Source organism: Malurus melanocephalus, unplaced genomic scaffold (assembly GCF_030028575.1).
Source record: "Malurus melanocephalus ecotype Western Australia unplaced genomic scaffold, MMel_1.1 scaffold_125, whole genome shotgun sequence".
In the NCBI taxonomy this organism is placed as follows: Eukaryota; Metazoa; Chordata; class Aves; order Passeriformes; family Maluridae; genus Malurus; species Malurus melanocephalus.
Genome location: NW_026623357.1, coordinates 1,597,690 through 1,620,672, shown reverse-complemented (window position 1 = coordinate 1,620,672; position 22,983 = coordinate 1,597,690). Strand labels below are relative to the sequence as shown.

The following is a 22,983-nucleotide window of genomic DNA, read 5'->3' as shown; positions in this document are numbered from 1 at the left end:
CCTCTGTAGCCTCCCCTGAAGTGAATTGAGCAGGGTGTGWTGTGTTATGAGGCTCAGTTGTGGCTCTGTTTGGCTCCTCCCTGGCATCTCCTGGCTGGCTTTTCTGCTGCAGGCTGAGTGCTGCTGACTTTGTGCTCCATCCTGTGCTCTCCTGCACGCAGAGGCTCCTCAGAGCCAGGCTCAGTTCCTCGAAGGGGAGGAATAATCTGCCTTTAGATGGTTCTGACACAGACAGAACAGCAGCAGCAGTAGTGAAGACAACAAAGCTGGCAGCCTTCCAGTCTCCTGCCAAGTTACCCTTTCTCCAACTCATCCCCTGACAAAACACATCATCCAGGATGTTCATGATAAACTGTGAACAAATAAACACATCTGCAGCCTGCCAGTGCAACAGGGCACCCTTTATTCTGCATGTCAGTGAGCTACCTAAGAGAATAAAGGTCAGGTGCTAGGCAAAATTACACTTAAAAGTTATGATGATAGACATGAATGTAGAAGAAATTATCTTGTGTCCTTATATCTGGAATAAAAATTTTAATCTGATGGATGAAATTATTTTCTTTATTGACTAAGCCGCCTTTCTTGATTTGTGGCAGTGGTGTGAGATACTCAGTAATTATTTGAGCACAGAAAATGTCTGTTTGGTGAGGGGTGGCTAGTTCTTCTTTAAAAGARAATTTTAATTTTACTTTAATAGGAGTAATTGGAGCAGATGTGAAAGGACATAACCTTCCATGTGAGAACCAGCCGATTACATCGCGAGTCGCTATGATCTGTGGAACATCTTCGTGCCACATGGGGGTARGTTGGATGTGTCATCCTAATTTGTGCAGAATTTACTAACTTATTTTTTTGAAGGGAAAAGTGACCTTTGTCCTTCTCACCCGGTTCTTTTTTCCTTGATTTTTTTTTTTTTTTTCTGGTAACTCTACCTTGGGATATTAATTATAAATTACTGTGCATTTGCTATTAAGCAAGAACTTTAATAGTAGTAGAAATCAATACTGAAAAATGACATGGAAAGTAAAAACCACGATGCCAGAGTGGCTTAAAGAGCAGCCTGAAATCTGAGCCAAAGCCTGAGCCTGAGTTATCTGTGACAAGCCTGTCACTAATGTGTTGCAGAAGAGTGTCTTTGGAGAAGGAGTGCACGTCTTCAGCCGCAGCCCTGCTCCCCCACCTCTTCCCTCAATCAATAGAAATCCCTCTCCCTCTGAAAATTGCCATGGTGCATAGAATTATGAGGCATATCATGACTAAAAAGAAAGAAAATCCCCGATAAGCAATTTTCGCTTTGCTAATTTTTCTCAGTGAATTAACACAAAAGCTTTCTCTGAGATTGCAATTAAAATTTAGTGTCTGCTTTTGAAATTTATACTCTTTTAAAATGTATGAGTCTGAGAGMATTCCATTTAGATAAGTACCCTTTTCTGCCACATTTTATATTTAAAATTCATTTTGGTCTTAAATTTAGRCTGATTAGAACTTGGATTTTTCCAAAAGGGGCAAATGGCACTGGGAGTGCTAGAGATGTTGGAGAGGACTGACATGCTTCATGGAGAAAGCTCCAGGAGAGAAAAAGAAAGGGGGCTGATATTAGAACATCAGGCTGAACAATAAGTTAAGTTGTCTCTGTAGTAACAGCATGAATCCATGGTGATCTTGAGCATGAATAAATGGTGATCTTGTCACATGGGTTGTTGTTCAGCAAAGCATTTTAGCACATGATTGAATTTAAAGATGTGAATAATCCCGCTATTGTGAAGCAGAGCATTGAGCTTAAATCCTGTAGACCAACTGGAATATATTTTGGTTCCTTCCTAAACAAAAGTTTCAAACTTCAAACTCCATCACTCTTGGTTTGCTCTGTCTTTGAAAATTCCACTGGTACCTGTCTGTCTGTCTGTCATAGGGCAGGTGGGGCACCCTGGGGGAAGAAGTCACCCTTCAAGCCCTGCACTGCTTTCATTATTTCCAGGTTTTTTTGATGGAGGTTTCTGCCCTTTCAGTAGCAGCTGTTTGAGTGAACTCTTGCTAACCTGTTTCATTTAGCTGAGTTAGTTTAAATTGTTAATAGAGACATAATACTGGACTGCAATGAGCTGAGGAGCTCACAGGCAGCTTCCCCCAAAGGTCTGAGGGCAATGTTGGGTAGCTGGCAATTGGCCAGCTCGTTCCTTTAGTACAACCTGCCCTGGAGGAGGATGTGTGTGTGGTTATTTATTAATTTTTAATATTTGTACATCGGTAAGTTCTAATGTAGACCCCAGTTCCAACTGTGGATGGTTTGACTTCCCAAACTARAGCACAGCACATCGCTATTAACACGTTTTGTGTGCATACCCCACAACCATGAGAAGAGTTGTGGCTCCATTAAATATGCTAATGTAGCAAAAGGGATGTGACAAAGTCCATGTTGGTGTTCTGTCATCAAAGCAACCCYAAAGCTGAACACAGACTGCATGAGGCAGAACCTTTTAAGGCTTTCAGTCACTTCAGTGCAAACTTGGGAATAGATGCTTGTGCAGTTTTTGCTGGATTTAAGTASACTTTTACTTAAATCTACCCACTCAGCATTTTATAATCATTTCCTTAACTGCCTGCCTTCACTCATCTGCACAGAGCAGGGTAGAACAATCTCTAGCAGACAATAAGTAAATTCTAAACTTCTCTGGATTTAATCTGTGAAAGGACTTTAGTTTTCTGTTCTTTTATCTATTACCTGCATGAAGTGAATGTAGAGCACACAGAGCAGTTGTATTTGTGTTTTAATGAGACCTGTATGCAGCTGCATTTGGCTGAAATTAGCTGTTCCTTTTTTTAATTAGGGCTATAAAATGAAAGTATATTATACTTGTGTTTTGATAGAAATATATATTTTCTCTCTCCTTGTGCACCAAGGGACCCTGAGGGCTACAGAGATTAATCATCGAGTTTAATTTAATGCAGTGGGAGAGAGACCTGTGTGGTCAGGCGGGCATTAAAAAGTGCCTTTGATGTGCCTCAGGTGCACTGAGCCCCAGTGAGCCAGCAACAATAATACCTTTGTGAGATGATCAGAGACGGGAGAGGGAGAAAATGGCCTGTGTGGAAACTCAAGGCCGTCCTTTGTTGTGGTTCTGGCAAACGAAGGAGCCAACTGTCAGGAGAAATTCAGCAAACAGAACGCAGGGGGAAAGTACGGCCGCGTTTCTTTCAGGGGCCATAACAGGAAACTGTTCAAAATCATCGGCAATGCCGTTCTTTTCCTCCCCTTCCTCCTCCTCTGSTCAGGGCAGGGGTTTTGCTGTTGGTTTGTGTGTGTTGGTACAGTAGTTCCATTCTCTAGACCAAGTACTCTGTGAGTCACAGGAGCAGGTATTGCTTGAACACAGCATTTACTTTAAACTTCCAGAGAAAATGCTCCTCGACCCAGTTTTCATTACCTCCAGGACTCCAGAGATCTTAAACAAAAGACTTTGCTAATCATGCCTTTGATATTTTAGAAAGTACAAATGTGGAACCTAATTTTACTCATGGCTGTAATGGTTTAATTTGTGGTGGTGCTGCCATTTCTAAGTGAGGATATGCTTTTGGAATTAACCACKGACAGTTTGGGGTAATCAGACACGCACAAAGAATTTCGTGTTTCTCTTGAATAGCTCATGAAAGCAGCAAAATGCATGTTATAATTAGGTTATTGACCCCAGCCCAGGTCTGTGCTGTTGGTTGTTGAAAGTCACTGCCACCTCGGGGCTCATCCATTATCCATGAGGAAAAAGRAAAGAAAAGATGGGTTTCTGCATATTTTTGGACACTTATTCATTTTACATGATTCTCTGCTGCCTCCTTTGCCCTAGCAAAATCCATGGGTAGAATTTGCATTTGCAATGGCAAATAAGGTGTTCTTTCATTTGTGAAGGATTGTGCCTTGGTTTGGCACTGGGATTCATCCCTGAAGGTTGGATTTGTRTGCCCAAAGGTATTCCCTGACTTTTCTGGGTGGGCTGCCCCTGCCATGGTGCTTTGCAGGCAGGAGGGCTGAACACCAGCACCCACATTTGGCTTTGGAACTTTTAGGAGCCTTTCCCCGTGTAGCCATGGCGACTACACAAAATGTCTGAGTAGTTTTTCCCAGCAAAATCACAGCASGTCTGAGGCCCTGAAACAGGAGCTTGCCTGTAATTCCTAACTCTTTGTTTGCATGGGTCTAACAGACATGCCCTAACTTCTGGGAATAAGGTAATTGGTTTCCCTAAAAGCCTGTCTTCCTGCCAGTGTCTTAGGGTTTTATGGGGTATTTTWAAGGTTGCAAAAACTCTTTTTCTTCTGAAGCCTTTATGTGATTGGGAGGATTTCAGGCACAGATTTCTGTATTACCATGCCCCAGTCCTGGACACAAGGGTGCTTGTCTTTTTGCAGGACAAAGTTGTTGTACCATCATGAAAATATTTGTTGTTCTTGCTCCAACACCTTTTGTAATTCCCAGCTGAAGAAAGGCAGAGCAGCTTCCAGTGGGAGCACTGTCTGGCCTAATTTCAGCTTATTGATGRGGGGAGTCTGAATTTGCTGCTATTTTAAGTCCCAAATGTACAACGTTTGTGTTCCTTCCTGTCCAGAGTCTCTTTTCTGTCTTCATTAGTGGTCTGTGTTTTTCTTCAGTTATTCTTTCTTTGTCAGCTCTCTGTATTCAACACCTCTTTGGGGCATTGTCAAGGAATCTCATCAAGTTTAGATGCAATCTTTYCTTTTGCATCTGTTTTTGTTACTTCTGTGACTCTTGGCAGTGGGAACAGGCTCACCTGGCTTGGTGCACAAGTCTTTTTTCCCTGGCTGATAATRTGTGTGTGGTTTGAGCTGTATAATTTAGTCATTTTTTAAATTGGAGAGGCACAAGTAATTTATTTTCTACCTTTTCACATTTAATACAKGATCTAAAAGACAGAACAACATCATGAACAGTAAAATGGGCAGATAATTTTTCTGTCACAATGTTTACTATGGATTATTTCAGGAAGAATATCCCATGGTCTCTTTCACTAAGCGTGACCAGCCTTTGAGTGTTTTCTMCTGAAGGAACTCCAGCCCAATTTGCTTATTCTAAATTTGTTCATTCGATCCTCGTGATGATTGGCAAACACAATAGAACTTCTTTGCTCCACAATATCCGCCCGGGCTGCCAGCTTTGTTCACACAAATAGAGAGTARAGCACGTTTCCACCCCCAGAGCATGCACAGTACGTGTCCTTTGCAGTACATCCTGGAGAGGAGACAGCAGAGACACGCTGGCTCAAAGTGTTCTCGGAGCCTGATCTCTAATCTCAGTGGGAGCCAGCCCAGCAAGTGCATTCAGTGTATTTTGGCTCTGATASCAGAGTCTCCTCTTCAGAACACGCCACGTTGTTAAAGCAGCAGCCTTTGGAGTAATCCTTCACGGGGAGTGCTCAGCTGCTGGGGCCGGTGTGTGTGAGGGGAAGGCTCGCAGGGTTCAGGGCTGGAGGAGTGGAGCAGTGGAGCTTTGGCAGCTCGGTGCGCTCCCCGGGATGGCAGTGCCGGCTGTGCTCCGAGAGCGCCGGGGCAGCGCTGGAGCCTCGCACGCTCCCTTCTCTCCTCTCAGCATCCCCGCCCGGGAACGTGCGGSCTCCGGGGGGACAGGGCAGCACAGCCCGTGCCAGCTGGCTGCCACCCAGCCTTCAGCAGAGGCAGCAATTTGTCCTTCTCCTGACCAGGGGAAAGGCGCTGAGTTTGAGAGCGTCAGGCGAGCGGGAGAAGGGGGAGCAATGCAGGAGGGAAAAAATAACACCTAAAGCAAACCTGGTGAGGCTGGKTTCACACTGGGCAAGTTTGGGAAATGATCTGTGTGAGCTTTATGAAATTGATAAGCGCCTGCCCTTTTGCTTTTGAAATATTCCTCTCTCCTGTAAAGCCTGTTGTGCACATGAACCACAGAGCTTTGCAGTGGGAGAAAGAACCAAATGTCGCAGGAGCCTCTCGCTCGCTCTGTCCTCATTCGGCACAGCTCTGCTGCCTGCTATATTGCATTTGGCAGCAGCCACAGTGCTGACTTCCCAGCTAATGGAGATGTTTTACATTTAGGGAAGGCTGCATGAAATGAAAACCACATTTACTTCACGACTGTTGTTGCAGGTTGCCTGTCCTTACTGTGTACAGATTTAGGTTTATGTAGAAAAGGTCACAGAGCCTATTGAGGTGCCTTTTCAGCCAATGGCCTCAGAAGGGTTATAAATCCATAAAATTGCCACCTTGTTTTACTTGTCCCTCAAAGAACTACTCCACACCCTTTTTGATGAAACTCTCTTGTTCTATGTTCTAGCATCCTCAATTTCAAAAAGAAACAAACACAACTGTAATATCCCCTTTGCTGGCATTAATTTGCCATTGTATGCTTTGCTTGCTTTGTTTTGTTTTTAAAAAGCAAGAAGTAAAATGTTTTTGCTAGAAGGGCATATAAAAGATTGTTGCTTTTCTGACCTCCTTATTATATTAATAAAAGCTAGGAAGACTTCAGTAGTGGTGGGAGATCATGTGCAGGCAGCCTCTAAAACCCAAAGCACTTACTTGCAGAACTAGTAAACCACAAAGCTTAAGATCTTGAAATGTAAATAGGAAGTTGGAGAGTTTACTTTAGAGCCAGAAGTGGTGAGTCTGTACAATGTTTATTTCTGCTTGCCTCCCAGCCTTTCCTAAAGCTTGGCAGAGATGAAAGGGAGGCTTTCTCAGCGAGTTATTAAAAGTTTTTGTTATGAGCAAGATCCCTTTGTTCCTGGCCTGGCATAATTCAAAGCTCAGGTATGCCTTGGTGACGGGGAGAATGGGATGTTCCTATTTAGCCTATGCCTGTCCAGAGACATCAAAGTTTTGCACCCCAGTGCTTTGCTGGTAATCAACGTGTGCAGGGGAATGTATCTGAAAGCAATTTAATCTCTATTGTACATAAACTAGATAATGCTTAATAACGTTCCCACAAAACTGTACATTCAACTCTCCTTGCCTTTTGTGGACAGATCAGTTGAGTTCAAAGGCTCAAAGAATAGCTGTGGACAGGGAGAAGGCTTTGAAAAATGCTCTGATTGGAGAACCATGAAGGCTGATGCTCGAGAGGCGACTCACTGGCATCAGTGGAAACTTTGAAAATTCCAACACACACGGTGCTTTCCGTGCTGTGGTTAACTGAAACTGCCCCGTGTGACACAGAGGATCAGGGTGCTGGATTTAGGATACTGAGCCTTTAGAATGCTTGCCCAGAGGAAGCTGTGGCTGTCCCATCCCTGGAAGTGTCCAAAGCCAGGTTGGACGAAGCTTGGAGCAACCTGGGAGAGTGGAAAGTTCCATCCAGGGTGTGGAACTGGATGGTCATCAAAGTCCTTTCTGACCTAAACCATTCCATGATTCCATGATTTTTTTCTGTGTGTTGGACTTTTCGAGTCCGACKGCTATTAGGGCTCCTCTTCTGTTCCTCACTCCTCTTTCCATGTTTTTCCTTTGAAAGAGTGAGCCAGAGAGACTGAGCTTCTTCCATTCTTGTGTTGACACTACAATCATTTAGCTGGTCTGGCTGCTGGAAGTAATGGGCTGCCTAATTTGGGCCTCTCTACTTAAAGGAGTGTGAGAATGAAGGTTACCTGTTATTAGGGCAAGCCCTCAAGCCACCCTGCAGCATCATTTCTTGACTGTAACACCTGTATATGTTAATAGGATTGAGGGGATTTTGCTTCTTCTGCTAGGAAGGAGGTTGTATTCTGGATTAGTGATTCTGGGAAAGTTAAATATTTGTCTTCCTTCACTGATGTTCACATGGACAGCATCACTCCATTGTAGGGGACGGACAAAACTCAATTTTGATTTGTTGTTTAAGTATCAATATTCTAATTTTTGTTCATGAAAGTCCATCAGCAGCAGCAACTGCTTCATTGTAACAGAACATTTTCGGTTTTCCTTTCCTGTATTCTTCAAAGTGACACCATCAGATCTGACAGGTACAACACTCCCATCAAGGCTACAGAGTAACCAAATCTGATCACTCCTCTCCAGACCCAGAAYGATGGATTAGCCTGAAGCCCAAAGTCTTGAGCAACCCCAAATGTCCTCCTGGAGCATTCTGTTCCAAGGAGAGCTTGAAAGGGGATTTTTCTCAGATCACCAGCATGCATATGTATAATGAATGACCTTTCCAGATCCCTTGTCTCTCTTGTTTTTGTGAGTAGGCTCATGAATTTATTGAGCAGSCTGCTTGCTCTGTGTGTCTGGATCTCATGGTGAACAAAAAGGACTCAATTCTGTGCTCCTTTCCTTATAATGACTGTAAAAGAATAACTAAAATATAAATTAAATGAAATATRGTAAGAGATATTCTTAGGTCATCTCTTAGGTTGTTTCTAGGCCCTGAAACAACAAAATGGAATTTTCAAGGGAATACAATAATTTCATGAAAAACAACTTATGAGATTTCTGTGAGTTTTAAAATTTTGGAATTAGCCTTGTGCTAATTCACAATGAGGAATGTGAAAATTGGGGTCAAAATCCATTATTTTGTTTAGTGAGCTGGTTTGCCCTGTAAATGTGTCAGGTGATTGCTTTGTCTTCATCCTTCACTTACACTGTGAGCACGAAGCTGAAGCTGTGCACAGACATCTTTCCAGTGTAAGGTGTGATATGAGAATGCTGAGTACCAAGGTCTCCATGGCCACGGGGTAGTAGGTGCTGTGGTGTTTATTCTTCTCCCCCAGTCAGGCAAATTCCATCAGTCTTTGRGCATTAGGCCTCTTATTAAGGCTTTTCCCCTCCATTCTGTTCATTGTCTCATGAATTAGGAGTTCTTCATCAAAGTTCCTTGTTGCTGTTCCAGCTGTGGATGGGGGAATATCTTGGATGGAGGAAGTTCTTTTAGGGAGAAAGTAAATCTCTCCTCATATAATCACTCTGGAAGCAGAGTGGGGGAAAGCAGTAACTGCTGCTCTTCTCCCAGTGTCAGCTGGGAGTCCCAGTTGGTGCTGAGTTCATTGTTTATAGCTGTGGGTGARGGCCTGAGGTCCTCCCTCACTGTTTATTCTGTCCTTGGGAGTCTGCCTCAGTAAGTAAGGGCTGAATAAACACTGGGTAAGGTTCTCAGGACTTACCCATTTAGTTATTCAAATGTTTAAAAATACGTTTCAGATAGTGTGTGAATGCATATCCCACATAATGTAAATCTGCTTCCAACTTCAGGGGTATTGCAGAAGATTTATTGAAATTAAGCATGATACTGTTGTTGGTAGTGGCCTTCAGTGATGTGAAGGAACACTTAGATAATGGTAAAAAAGGAAAATAAATCCCTAAAATGAGCTGTGTTATGTGGAAAGGGTATCAGCCACGGTGACAAGGACTGGGTCTGCCTGGGAATCCTTGGAGTTTGGCTGGGGGTCCTGGAGGGCTTTTCTCAAGCACCGTTTAGGGGCAGAATTTGTTTTGGTATTTGTGGCACWGCTGCTCCATGTGCACAGTTCTCAAGGTTGGGATCCAGACATTTCACTAAATAAAACAATAAAATAAATCAATGCAGAACTGCTAGTGGTTAAGTGCTTAGCAAAAGGTTGGGATGAGGTCTCAGTAATCTCCTAAAATAAGATAGAGCTGCTCATAATATCTGAGACGTGTTTGTTCAGGAACCAGAACTGAAGTTTGAAGGGCTTTGAGCTAAAGGAACAATTGTGAGACTTAAAACCCTCCATTTGAAGGGCTATGAGCTAAAGGAATAATTCTGAGACTTAAAAATCTCCAGTGTTCTTGTAAGAGACTTGCACTGCTCTCTAAATTGTCATTATAGCAAATTTATTTTCTACTGCACAAATGGAAGTTTTGTTCATGAGAACTGAAAACTGGGGTTTGTTTGCAATCACAGTCACTTCTGAAGGTTTGGTTTCTTGCGTTGGTTGAAAGTAAGAGCAGAAATTTGTTTGAAATTCTTCTCACTGGAGCCTGGGAGGACATTTTTGTGTGACTCGTATGTTTACTGTGTTCCTATGATTCTCCYTAAGCCACCTGTTACTGCTATATAGGAACTGTATGGATTTTGGGTATTGATTTTATTTTCTTTAAACATGGGAAGAATTAGTTCATACTGTGATGAACTTTAAGGGATTTAATTTACCATAGCAGCAAACTGTGGTGTTATCAAGAGCATCATTAAAATGGCCTGCAGTTAGTTGTCTGTGCTGAAAGATTTATAATCTTCACACAAACTGGCATTTTGTGACAGTGAATATCTATCATTGGAGGAGAAGTAAAAATAAATGGGTAGAAGAAATGGTTGTAGCTCATTTGAGGCCCTGGTTCCCCAGTGAACTATTGTTTTGAGAGGCACAGAAGTAACTGCAGTGAGTCATGGAGCAGCACTGCTGCAGAAGGGTCCAGAACAGCATTTCAAAAAGGACACRAGTAGAAGCCATGGGGTAACCAGACAACCTTTCAGTCCATTTATCAAAGCACTTGTAGTTCCCGTTTCAAGAAAGGCGACACAGTAAATATGAGGGGGGAAAAAAAAAGGTTAATGTGTGTATCTGTATCCAGACATTTCACTAAATAAAACAATAAAATAAATCAATGCAGAACTGCTAGTGGTTAAGTGCTTAGCGAAAAGCATCTGAATCAATCACAAACGTGGGCTTTTTTTCTGTTTTGGGTTTTGAAAACAATTTAGCAGATTAAAGGTCTTTTTTTACCAATTTCTGAAAGAAACCTTGACCTTTGGGAATACAAAGAAAAGGATCATAGGCTACTGTGTGTCCATCGTGTACTTTCCCAAGCTGAAACATAAATAAGCTTAGTGTTAATGGATACTGATAAAAAGCAGAAGTAAATGGATGTGAACATTCAAGCTTGGAACAGTCAAAATTCATCTAATTTAAAGGGTTTGTTGCAAAGCTGAGTGTTCAGTCAAGGTCTCTGGCAAGACATTTGAAGTTCCTGCATCTCTGATTTAGGCAGAAGGAAATGGTGCATGTTGACTGAATCTGGAATGATTACCCCTGAATTCCCATTTAACTTCTTCCAGAGCTGAARCTCTCAAGTTGTCCCAGGCTTAATTCCAGGTTTGCTTCCTGGAATGAACAGGAGGTTAACCTCACACACAAGGAACAAAAACGTCACAGGAGTGCAGACTTTCTATGGAGAACACCAGGATTGGTTATTTCTGTGTGCAAGGACAGTCCCAGAGGCAGACACTGCGCTCAGACTTGTCTGTGTTTCTGGAGCCCCATCCCATAAAGTATTCTGAGTGATCTGATAATCTGACAGTGCTCCCTAGACCCCCCTGGGCTCTCCTTGTGCTGATCCATACCTTGTTTGATCCCTCTGCTCCAGCCCCTCTCTGGGAATGGTTCTCTGTTTTTGGGTCCAGTCTCAACCATCAGACAGTGCCCCATGAAATCCTTSATTTTGCAAAGCAAACAGCACCATTGCTCTGGAAAGAAAACAAGTACACTCAGGCTGCTGACTCCTTTTAGGTTATATTTTTTAGAAAATCATGTTGGATCCCAAACTGTTCCAGGACTTGCCTCTTTCTGGCAGGAGTCTCAGAATGCAGCTTTCCAAGAGGGTAGAGTTCCCTAACCTCCAGCTGCTCTCTTCCGTCACGTGTGGGGTTGGTAACTCTGATTCACAGATAAAACTCAGAGGTTTTTAATGCCTTACGGGTGAATTGCACCCACCTGAATGCAAACCTGAAAGTCTGCTGCTCACAGGGGTCCGGGAAAGTCATCTCACCATTTTTACTTAAGTAATAGTAAGGCAAACAAAATGAAGAGTATTTTTTGCTCCCACTATAATTTTCAATTTTTTCCTGGTTTTATGCTTTTGAATTTAGAGGTTTGAGTGCAAAGAGAGAAAGTCAAAAGTTCATAGTAGGAGAAGTAGGTACCAGTTTTGCATTCTATTTTCCCTTTGGGAAAATGGCAGGATTTTCTAATGTGAAAAATATTGTTCTACTTAAAGCAAGTATCAGTTGTCCAGCTTTGCTGGGTAATGTTTGAAKCTGATAYSATTACAAGCTTYGTTCACAAGGGCAAAAAAAAAAMCCCAAACCAACCAAAAATTTTTTAAATCCTTATGTGCGATCATGAAATAAGAGTAGGGGCAGATGAAGAAATGAACTGAGTAATCTGTAGTGTGTGTTTGTACCATGTCAGCAACTCCTGGCCCTGGTTTGCCCTGGAATGTGCCAGGTCCCTGGGATCTGTCACACCGTCCACCACAGGGGGATGATGAGTAGAGGTGGTTTTGCTGGGCAGMTGACCTCCAAGTTTTGCCCATAATAATTTATTCATGTGGCTGTACCCCAAGACAGTCTAATACCAAACATACCTTGGGCTGAAAATTGATGCAGCCTATTGGAAAAAAGTGTAAAATACCCACAGCCAGCTCAGATGAAGAGAGCTGGCTGCTGCCTGAAAATGGGCCTCAGGAGGGGCAGGGGGGTCTGGGCTCTGTTAAGGACAGCACYGAGTTAGTTCAGCCCCAGAGCATCCACTGTCAGAAGCTTTTCTCAGAAATGCAGCCTCAAACTGGTTTTAGTGGCAGATCTCCAGAAAAGCTGCTTGTACAAGTGCAGCCTGTGACTCTGTTATCCCCTGCCTGATCTTTGGCATTTTTAAAACACAACTGAGTAAAACAGGGATGTTGTTTGGTTTTTTTGTTTGTTTGTTTGTTTGTTTGTTTTGCTAAATATGATCTTTTTGTTATAGTCAATTTTAAACAACATTCTAATTTATGTATTCTAACTGTTTTAAGAGCCAGTACCTCCCTTGTCTTCTCCTTCTCTGAATGAATTTCTCTTTATACCAGTAAATATAAACTTCTGCTGGTCTAGATGAATTCTTCTTCATACCAATAAATATAAACTCAGTACAAGTTGAGTAACTGATATTATTGTGAGTCAASCTGTTCTTTTATTAAAAATCATAAGTTTTAATTTTTTTTTCAAATGCATTTCCTTATTTAGCCTTGAAAAAAAAATCTTAACTGTGCAAGTGTTTAATAAACTCAGTGAAGTTTTACTGAAATTACTTCTTGTTAGAYATAAAGCTGGGTTGGGCAGTAAATAGTCCCAGTGTATAACTCACCTGAAATATTTTCAGAGATGAAGCAATCAAGTTGCCCTGGGAGTGTGGTTTTTTGCTGCACATTAATCACATAACCTGGTTTGGTCTCTAGTTTGTAGACCAGTTAATGTTTTATGGAGAATTCAGAAAATTAGAAATAGTTGTGCATGTGTGTCATTGACATTTTGCTGCCCTTCTCATAGGGGTTGCTACTTGGAGTGAGAGGTAACAGTAGCCCCTAAGAATTCATTTTTGTCTCCTAGTTTTAGGTTATACTGAGAGTTTTGTCTGGGAAATAATGAAAACAGGGACTGAACTTCCCAGGTCTCTGTGGCAGAGTGTTGGCAATGAGTGATGAGGTTCATCTTCAGCAAGGCATTTCTGAAAGTGTTTTTTATCACATAAACCAGAATTCTTCAGCTGTTTGTAAACAGGTTACCAGAATCATCCATGGGTGGGGAGCTCAGGCACACCCCCCAGTCCTCATTCTCTCTCTGTTGTTGTTGTCACTTGTGGAACTTCCATCCTTCCAGTGGGATAAAGTGAGCTCTGTGCAAAAATTYTTGTGGTCTGGTCTTAATATCACAGCAGAGTAAATCTGTCACCAGGGATGGCTCAGGGGATGCCAGCCTGTCACGTGGAGCAGAGCTGGTGACTTGCCCACCACAAGCTATGCAGCTGCATAGCAAAGCCATGATGGCCAGGGGACCTGARCCTAAAATATAAGCAAATAAATTGCTGGCAGTATATGACCTGTAGGAATTGGAATATTAATAAGTTTTAATTTCCTTTGTTTTCTGAAGTACGTTTCTTGTGTTCCAAGACCTTATTTTCTTAAATATATCCTMCATCAGGCTGAAGCTGGAATGCTGTTGTGTGTTTAATATGTAATTACTATTAATGATAAATATGTTTGAAGAAGTTGACTGTGTGCACCATATGTTTAATGTAGAAAATGGCCTCCAGAGTTATGGGGAAGCTTAGTTTTAAACTCATTTAGTGTTTGAGAAATAATGCCAGGATGGCAATTTTAGAGTAGGCATCAGTTCACTGAAAACATAATTTCATGCCCCAGCTCTGCCCAGTTTATATAAATGTATATTTATAAATGTATGCCACCAGCAAGTGCTGTTATGAAATCACACCTTTGGTAGCTATTACTATGACCTAAGTTTGAACCAGAAACCTAGAAATGAAACATTCTTGGGTTTCCCTTTGAGTTCATTCCTTTTTTTTTATGAATCTCTTTCATTCTTTGTCAGAGAGTTGGGGTCGAGTAGCTCTATAAGACCCATCTGTCAGCAGAAGCAAAATGATACAGTTTTCTTAATACAGGATTTTATGCATMGATGTAAAGCCTCTGAATTGAATGGCTGTCACCATTCTCAATCCACAGTCAGTCAGAAACTTTGAAAGTTAAAAGTCAGCAGAAAAGTTAATGAAAGTATTTGACTTGTCARTGATCAAAGTCCAGAACTGTAAAGAGCATTTATTAGCTGGTGACTGATACGGTGCTTTTCCTTGTTTCTTTCCCTGCTCTCTCCATTAATATCTTAGATCTTTTTTTCATACCTGTCTTAGCCTAACAAAAGCAGCTGTTATTCTGAATTTCTGGCTATAGAAGCTGATAAGTGAGGTGATTTTCAAACAAATTCTCTGACCTAGCTTCTCCTTAGCAAATAATTACCTTTAAAAGTTTTGACTCTAATGTGACTTTAAAAAGTAGAATAAAGGCTTCAATTTGCTTTCATGGGAGTGAGTGTAAATCAAGAATAGTCCCACAGAAATGTGATTTCCCATCTCTGTGGCATATTGCAAGTAAATAGAGAATCTGGTAGTGATACCAGAATGCTGCCACATATCAGAAGCTCAATATTAAAAAGCAGAAATTAAAATGGCAGAAGATGGATATAGCAGGAGATCTTGTAATACAAAGATTTGCTTTTCAGGTAATAGGCAAATTCTCCAAACTGTCAGTGTTACTGAAGGATTTTGTGTAAGCCTACCCCAGCAACAGATGGTGTCAACTAGGGGAGAAAAATCTGCTGAAATTCTTTCTTCCATAAARCCTCTCTCTCCAGCGTGGTGTGTTTTATTTTATCTTGTCTCTGAGTGCTGTAACGTTTACACAAAGCTGAGGAGGAAACACAAGCATGTGYCTGATCATTGTGGCTGGTCTGGGAAAATAAAGCCAAGTAAAACAAATCTCCCAGTGCCACCTGCTCGATTGGTGGCATGGCTGGATGCCCAGGTGATGCTSTCTGTGAAGGTCTGTGTTCTGTGCTGTCCTTGACTCCAGGGACAGTCTTGAAAGCTGAACTTGGGTTAAAGGCACTGACTCCCTGATTCACTCACATGGGCTGGGAATTAGCCTCTCTTGCTTTTTTCCAGGTAGGCTTCTATAATAGAACTGGATTTATTTGCCTGGTTTTGCTTTTAAGGGAGAGGCAAGGACTAAGCAAAATTAAATACATTACAGATCTCATATTAGTGCCATTTAAGCAGGTCCTTTCTTACTTTACCTTAGCTCTATATAGCCTTTTATATTTTAAAAACATTTTTCATTTCTGARGGCTGCCAGATGTGCTGCTGATACCTTCWGATCTTAGGTAGTTTGACATTGATTTTCCCAGYGCACGCCAGGGTTCAAGTCTGGTCTGTAACTCATCCAAATGATCTATTCATAACAAAAAGTGCCTTCTGGCAGTTGCTCCACAGCTGAATATTGTTAAACTGAATTCATCCTTTCATTTGTTTCTGATTGCTCTATAATGTTTACATATCTTACATATTAGTATGATCTTTTATAGAGCACACACTGAGGTTAAACCCGCCCAGAGAGAACTTTATTTCCCTTCTTCTCCCTTTCAGAAGGTGTTGAGCTCTTTTTTTTCTTTTCAAATGAGATGGAATCTTGGAACTGCTCAGTGTTCATTTCATCCAAAATTATGAGGCTGAGCAAGTAGGATTGGGAGTGTTGGGGAGACATGGAAAGGTGACATTTCTTTACCCAAAATGATTCTCCCCCATCCCCAGGCAGGGTAACTGTGAGGTGGAATTGCATGGCTGGGTGTAATCCTTGAGTTGGCATCATCACCCACGAGGGCAGCAGTCTCTGCGTGAACACGTTCAGCTGGAATATTTATAGATGCAGCTTATGACTCAAAGTCTGAACAGGTTCAGATTCCTCTAATCTTCTCTCTCCAAATTCCTCCTGCATTAATTGTTGCACAGAGATGTCTCTCACCTCTAGCAGAGGATATCCTCTCKGTGTTTCAGTTTCACTCTGTGTAAAAGATAATAGCTGTTACTGTGTCTCGCAGTGGGAGTGTGTCACAGGAGGAATTTCAGTTAAATGGAAGGCAGAAAATCCTAGGCTCCCTTTGAATTTGTATTTTAACTTCCAGAGAAGGATGACATCTCATATTTGCTTTAAAAATAAAAATCAATTGCCCATAAATCTGAAACACATGTTGTTTTTCTACTAAAAAGATTAAGGATTTTCTTAAGCTCATTAAAGGAAAAGAAAATAATGACATTGATCCTCCTATATAACCATAARAATGTCTGAAGGCAATTGAAAGCTGTAAAAGAGACGTGGTATTACTGGAACCAAAACAGCCCTGAGTCTGGCAAATTGTGCTTTTCTTTTCTTCTGGGTTCTGCAGCAAAYCTTGCACTATTTCTCCAACCTTATGCTTCTGTCTAGTCATGTGTTTTAGTGGGACTGGGTGGGATGTRTACTCAAAACAGAATTAGGACTTTTTATTAGAAAAATACAAATGCCAGCTGCTGCGGGGCTTGAGAGATTTAATCACCGCCCAAATATTTCAAGGAAGGGAAATGGAAACCATTTGCTGTTTCTGATGCATAAAGTTACAGGAGGATGCTCACCCTGTTGCTTCTTAAAAATTGTGTGTCTGTTTTGGGGAATTTGTTGTTCCTAAATTTCCTACTCCCCATGTGCACCAAAGCCCAGAGTCTGCAAAATGTGAATTAAACTCTTTAGTTGAAAGGAGGAAATGGGAAATCAGATGATGCCCAATCATCAGTAAAGCCCAGCATGACAGCCAGAGTTCTTTATTCCTGTTAAAAGTTCCCACAGCAACCAAACTGATAACAAGTGCCCTGCTGGCTTTATTCTCCAGTGTGGCAATTCCCAACGCCCTCGTTTGCTCTGCTCATGTGTTGAAAGTTTGCTGGAATGTGTACAAACGATACTGCAGTGGWAAGAGGAGAGGAAGGTCTCAGTGTAATGTGAGAAGAGCCAGCATGGAAATATTCTGTCCTAAACTCCTGTAAGTGTCCAAAATGCTAGCCCAGAAGTACTGGCTGCAGGGAGAATTCGGTCTTTGAGTAAATATAAATATTTTGGTGTTGTCAGGCTTACAGGACAATTTGGTAAATTGTGGCCTAATGACAAAAAGAAGGTGTGGATTTTGTTTCTTATTCTATAAACCCTCTTGTCCTTCTGGATGTTTAGACTTTCCCCTGATTTCTTAAGGCATTTTGATGCCTTTAACATCGTTTGGCTCCTTGTCTTTTTCAGATCCCACAGCAGTTTGGATTTTCAGCTGGATCYCTTTGCCATAACCAGATTTCCCCTTCAGCAGACTACAGAACACTGYAAAGTTTGCTGCATCACAAATATTTTTTGGATAAAGCTTCAAAACCCCAGGCCCCTTCTGCCCTAAATGTTCCTTATCACTGTGCTGGGTCCATGGCTATAGGATGGGAATGAGTTGGGACATTTGGGTTCTCCCCATGTTTCCATCTCTAGTTCAGGGCAGATAGTGACTGGTAACTTKGACCACATGCTGTGTTCTCAGTAAGGTCAGCAAATTGGTCTAGAAATCAACTTATTTTAGGATTTGCTTTCTGTTGCACTTCATTTTGTTATTGAAATCATAAAAACAGGCTTGCCCGGTCGAGGTGATGAAAACTCAAAGCTGTATTAATTTGTAGTTTTAAGAGAAAACAAAACAAAACCAAATGTCTTCGCAATGTTTTTGACGTAGCTTYGTCCACTTGGAGTCATAAATGCCTTTGTAAATTCAGTGCAGCTATTCTTGCTCTTTTTAATGGCTTTAGTCAGCCAAAATCTCACACAGACACACAGATGTGTGCACATACATCTGTATGGAGAGTAAGCCAGGCCATTAGAGCTGATAAGGGAGAAACGAGCAGGATTCCCAGATTTGTTAGATGTGTTCCTGAGAGAAATCAGGATTTCTTGACACCATGGTGGTGTATTTTGAACAACAAATTTTTGTTGTTTTGTTTTCCTACTTAACTTCCTGACAAGGATCAGCTGTACTGTAAGTTTATGGCTGGAGCAGACTATTGTTTGTGCAGAAACCTCCCTGCTGCTGTATTTACTAAACATGTGTGATGCACAAATGCCAGTAAACTGCATCTTGGAGCGTATTCCCTGGTTGCTAGTAAAAACTGCCTTTAAAGTTCAGTCTGTTCAAATATAGAGAGAATGTGCATCAAGTTTAATAGGAACAGGCCTGAATTTTTAATTACTCCTCAAAACTATTTTGATGTGAAATCCAGGCCGTATTGAATTCAACAGCAAACCTTGAGCATTCTTCAGTGGGTCTAGAATTTTGCTATTGAGGAATGAGGTCTAAATACAAAAAAAGAACCCCATTGTCCCATTGACTAAGACCTCTCTTTTTGCTTTCCAGCATTAGAAACACACAGACTGATTTTGTTAGGGAGCTAATTCTCTTGTATCCTTCCCTGCTAGCAGTTCCCACCTTCTAGAAAGCACAGTTGCAGATTGAGCTATCATCAGTGGGAAGTGCAGCATCAATCATATGATGGTGTAGGACTGCCCTGCTGTTCTCTTTCCCCAGTGAAATCATGGCTGTGTCCAGCTTGAGTGGTCCTGGAAGGGAAAMCACAGATCCTGCTTCCAAGAGGAGCAGGTAGCCTGGAAGGGCATGGGAAAGCTGTGTCCTCCAGCCCCTGCTGCAAGAATTCCGTGTTCAACCTGTGGGGAATTCACAATTAGGATTTGGACCCAAGTTCCACCATCCCAGTTCCTCTTGTGTGCTGGGCCTCACACGCTTGACTGGACAGCGTTTCCTTCTGCTGAACCAGAAAGAAAGTCTAGAAAGTCTGTCTGGGCTATTGAAAGTGCAACCACATTGTAAGAGGAAGGAACATGCCCTCCACCCTTGTAAACTGGTAATTTGCATCTTCTGAAGCAGAGAAAGGAAATGAAGCAGTGTCTGCCACATCCTGAGTGGTCTGACCGCTGAAGCAGCGAGTGCAGGGCTCGGGCTGCCACTGTGCAAGGGGCAGAGCACAGTCCTTCTCCATACTGAGAGATGTTAAAGTGCTCCCATACCTGATCTGCCTTCACAGGAGTGAAGGAGAGAGAGCTTTGTGTAAAGCTGAGCCTCAGTAAGGGGCAGAGTCTGGTCTTTACACAGGCACATTTCCTGTTGAACCCAAACATATCCCAGCCCAGGTATTCAGCTTTTAGCCAAGGCACCCAAGTGCCAGCCTTGGGAGGTGATGGACATCTCAGGGACATCACTGTCCTCTGTCAGCAGGATTCCCTCCTGGTTCTTATCTCTCCAAATGTGCAGGATGGGTGCTTTGAAAACTCTTGTGGCCAATTCAGTGGCTGGGTTTGCTGATGACAGTCAAGCAGAGTGTTGTGAGCTCATTCTAAATAAGGCCTTCTTCTGGAGAGATCAGGCAGTTTCCCTGTAAAATACAGCTCCTATTCCTGAAATTTCTTACTTTCTGTTTGCCCAGGCCCAGGTATTGTGTCAGGGGCGATGAGTGGGGGCAGCTGTGTCATGTCATCTAAAATTGATGTAAATGGGGGACACTTCTCCACATTCTCTCCCAGTGAATCTCCCCCTGTACATCTCCACTCTCGCTGGTCACTCCAATGCAGAAGCAGGAATTGTTTCACTATTGAACTGCCAAGCAGAAGTTGTGAAGGCCCTGCTTTGACAAACACTTTGATTCACTAGAGCTTTCTGTTGCTTTTCCAGGTCAGTGAAATGCCCATTTTTGTGCCTGGTGTTTGGGGACCGTATTTYTCTGCAATGGTGCCTGGATTGTGGTTGAACGAGGGAGGCCAAAGTGCTACAGGAAAGCTGGTGAGTGTTTGGGGACACAGACAGACTCCAGATTTGCTGTCATTGTGGATACCTTCCCTGGCAATTCAGACCTGAAACACCTCCATGAGAACATGGGATGTACCAGGCTGCTGAAAGCAATAAACAATTAGATGAGTGTTAYGTCTCTTACATAAAACCAATTTACATGTAGATAAGGGATTATATAAAAGGGCATGTCTTCCTTTTATGGTGGTTGTGATGATTATTGTAATTATCTTACAGGSAAATAGGCTTCATTCTTCCCTTTAGCAGGAGGCTAAARCAGRCTTTGAGATGAGGAACATGATRCATATTGTATTATATAGATCAGTTRTGTTCACTGAGGATAAATGAAAGATGTRTGGACAGAATAATAATATAGTAACAAATTACTCCATCACCTCAGTTCTTTCTCTGAATACAAAGAATCCAACTGTTGTGAGGTTAATTTAATTTACCAATAAAAATTAAAGCCAAGCTGGGTTCACTGATACCAAATTTAAAGAAAGGCTCCATGTACACAACACCATTTAGCCTCGAGTCCAGAAGTGTCAGCAAGACCTTAGTGATGGCTTAACCCTGGAGATCCTGGGGCTCCCTGTGGGTCACCTTGCCCAACCTGTGGAAATTCTGGCTGCCCTSAGGGCTGAGCTGCAGGGTCTCTGGAGAGGCTGCAGGAGACAGGCCCAGTCCTGTGGGTGTCCCCTGCAAAGCCCCAAGTGCAGGTGGGGTTTGGGCTGTCACAAAGTGCAGCTGCAATCGCTCTCTGACTCAGCACCACCCACCTCTTGAAAACCCTGAAGATGGGAGTGCATGGCCAGGAAACRCACTGGGGCATCACTGCATTTAGACATTCCAGATGGAACAGTCACTGAATGAGGAGCAGAAATCCTCCTGGATCGGGAAGCCCGGGCACATCCCAGCCTGAGCTGTGGATGGGGATCCCTCCTGTGCTCTCTCCTTGGCCACGTCACCCTGACATTCCTCTCTGTGTCACAGCTTCATGGTACAGTCATTGCTCCTCCTGYAGCCTTGCTTCCCACCCCACCTCCTGCCCATCCTTGCCTTGTGGCTAAAAACAGTGTGTGCTTTAAATTKTTCAGATCCAGATTGGGCTAGAACCAAAAAGTGTCCCATTTTACAAATAACTGCTATAACCAGAAGCAAAACTAAATAATATCTTTATAAAATAATAAGTACATGCTCACAACACTGCCATTTTCCAAGGAAAATGGCAAATCTTGTGTGTTGCTTTGCAAGAAAACTTCTGAAAGGGAAGTTTCTGTGTGCTTAATCCCAAACAAGTAAATACATTTAGATAAGCTCTAGGCAGGATACAGCCAGTCAGGAGTTTTTCTTGGCTGGCTCACAGTGCTTCCACACTTAAACGTACAATGAGAGTTAGGGCACTTCAAAAAGATGATTTTAAAAATCCTTTCCATTCTTGTACCAGAGAACAAGACGTTCCTGAATCATTAAGGAAATTACGGGGAAAAATGAACAGTCTTGTCAGGACCCATAGCAAAAGTCAGTAGTTAGAAATAGTTAGGGGAGTAACTGTTATTAGGGAAGGTGTCTTGTTAAAACTCTCCAGGAATAACTCATGTGGTTTTCTTGAGGAGGTATGAACAGAAAACAGAGAGCCATGGGAGGAGACAGTGCCATGTGCATTCATTATCTCTGCATTCACTATCTCTGTCATTTCAAAGCTCCTGCTTTCTCACACTTCAAGTTTTCTGAAAACAAACAACAAGAAGGACGTGCTTAAGGATTCTTCCAATTGCTTAATCAGTGCCCCAAGGTGAATTATTTCCATAAAATTTGAGCAGTGGAATCAAACTTCTTAAAAGTAAAACTGATAGACTTTCCTTTAAAAAGTTCTCTTGTTTTGGCTGCAGCTGCAAAAGAAATCAGTTGGATTTTGAAAACTGTTTCAGAGAGCRTCCAAATGAAGAATTAATAAGTCCCTTGTTCTGAAATATTTTGTTTAGTTGTAGAGTAAATGGGGTTTTACACTGTATTTTCAAAATTTATAAGAAGAAAGATATTGTACAATGGGGACAAAGCATGGCATGACATCATTACGAAGTGTGAAATAAAAAATAGTGGGAAAGGGTTTCTAGATGCATCCCTCATGTGGCCATGTCTTGAATTAAGGGCATTTAAATATCAAACTTTGTAACTCCTGTAACAGTTTTGTGTAACAGTGCTTTCATAGCCCACGTGTATATGTGATGTTTATTTATAGATTTATTTCTGAATTTTTGAGCTGCCCTCAGGTTTTCAAGAGTTGATGCAGGATTGCAGAATTGAGGCCTGAGCTGTGTTTTTGGTGCATGCACACGTTTGAGTTCCATCTTTGATGCTGATCTCAGGGAGAACAAACATCCATTATTTTCTGTGCTGTGTTCAGATGTGTGTGCTTTGTTATACAGTTCAKGACCATGGTCCATGCTGTTAAAGATTAAATGTGATTTGCTGCCAATAAGTACTGCCAAATATACTCASTGCTCTTGAGTAGCTCCAGTTTTGCCTCCTTAGCTTTTACTGTCACCTCTGATGGGWTCTTACCAAGAGGCCACAAAAGCTGCTGAATTATTGTCTTAAAAGCCCATATTATTCTACCTGATACTTTGTTTTGTGAGTAATGGTAACCACTCTGGAGTGCAAGGACAAGCTGATTTATAAATTCAGTATAAGRCAGAGCTTCTATTGATCTTCTTTTATAGCAATAATTGCTTCTCAGGGTATACATTTTGTTTCCTGCAATGAGTGTATGA

General features: G+C 42.0%; 1 protein-coding gene across 5 annotated transcripts in view; it reads left to right on the top strand.

Moving 5' to 3' along the window:
• The window catches only part of FGGY (FGGY carbohydrate kinase domain containing), a 119,310-nt gene that overhangs the window by 59,711 nt on the left and 36,616 nt on the right, over nt 1–22,983 (top strand). For all 5 annotated transcript variants that reach the window (XM_057370418.1, XM_057370415.1, XM_057370417.1 and 2 more), the window contains 2 exons: nt 698–801; nt 20,096–20,203. In XM_057370418.1, the coding sequence (XP_057226401.1) occupies nt 698–801; nt 20,096–20,203 (212 nt within the window). The remainder of the gene's footprint in view (nt 1–697; nt 802–20,095; nt 20,204–22,983) is intronic.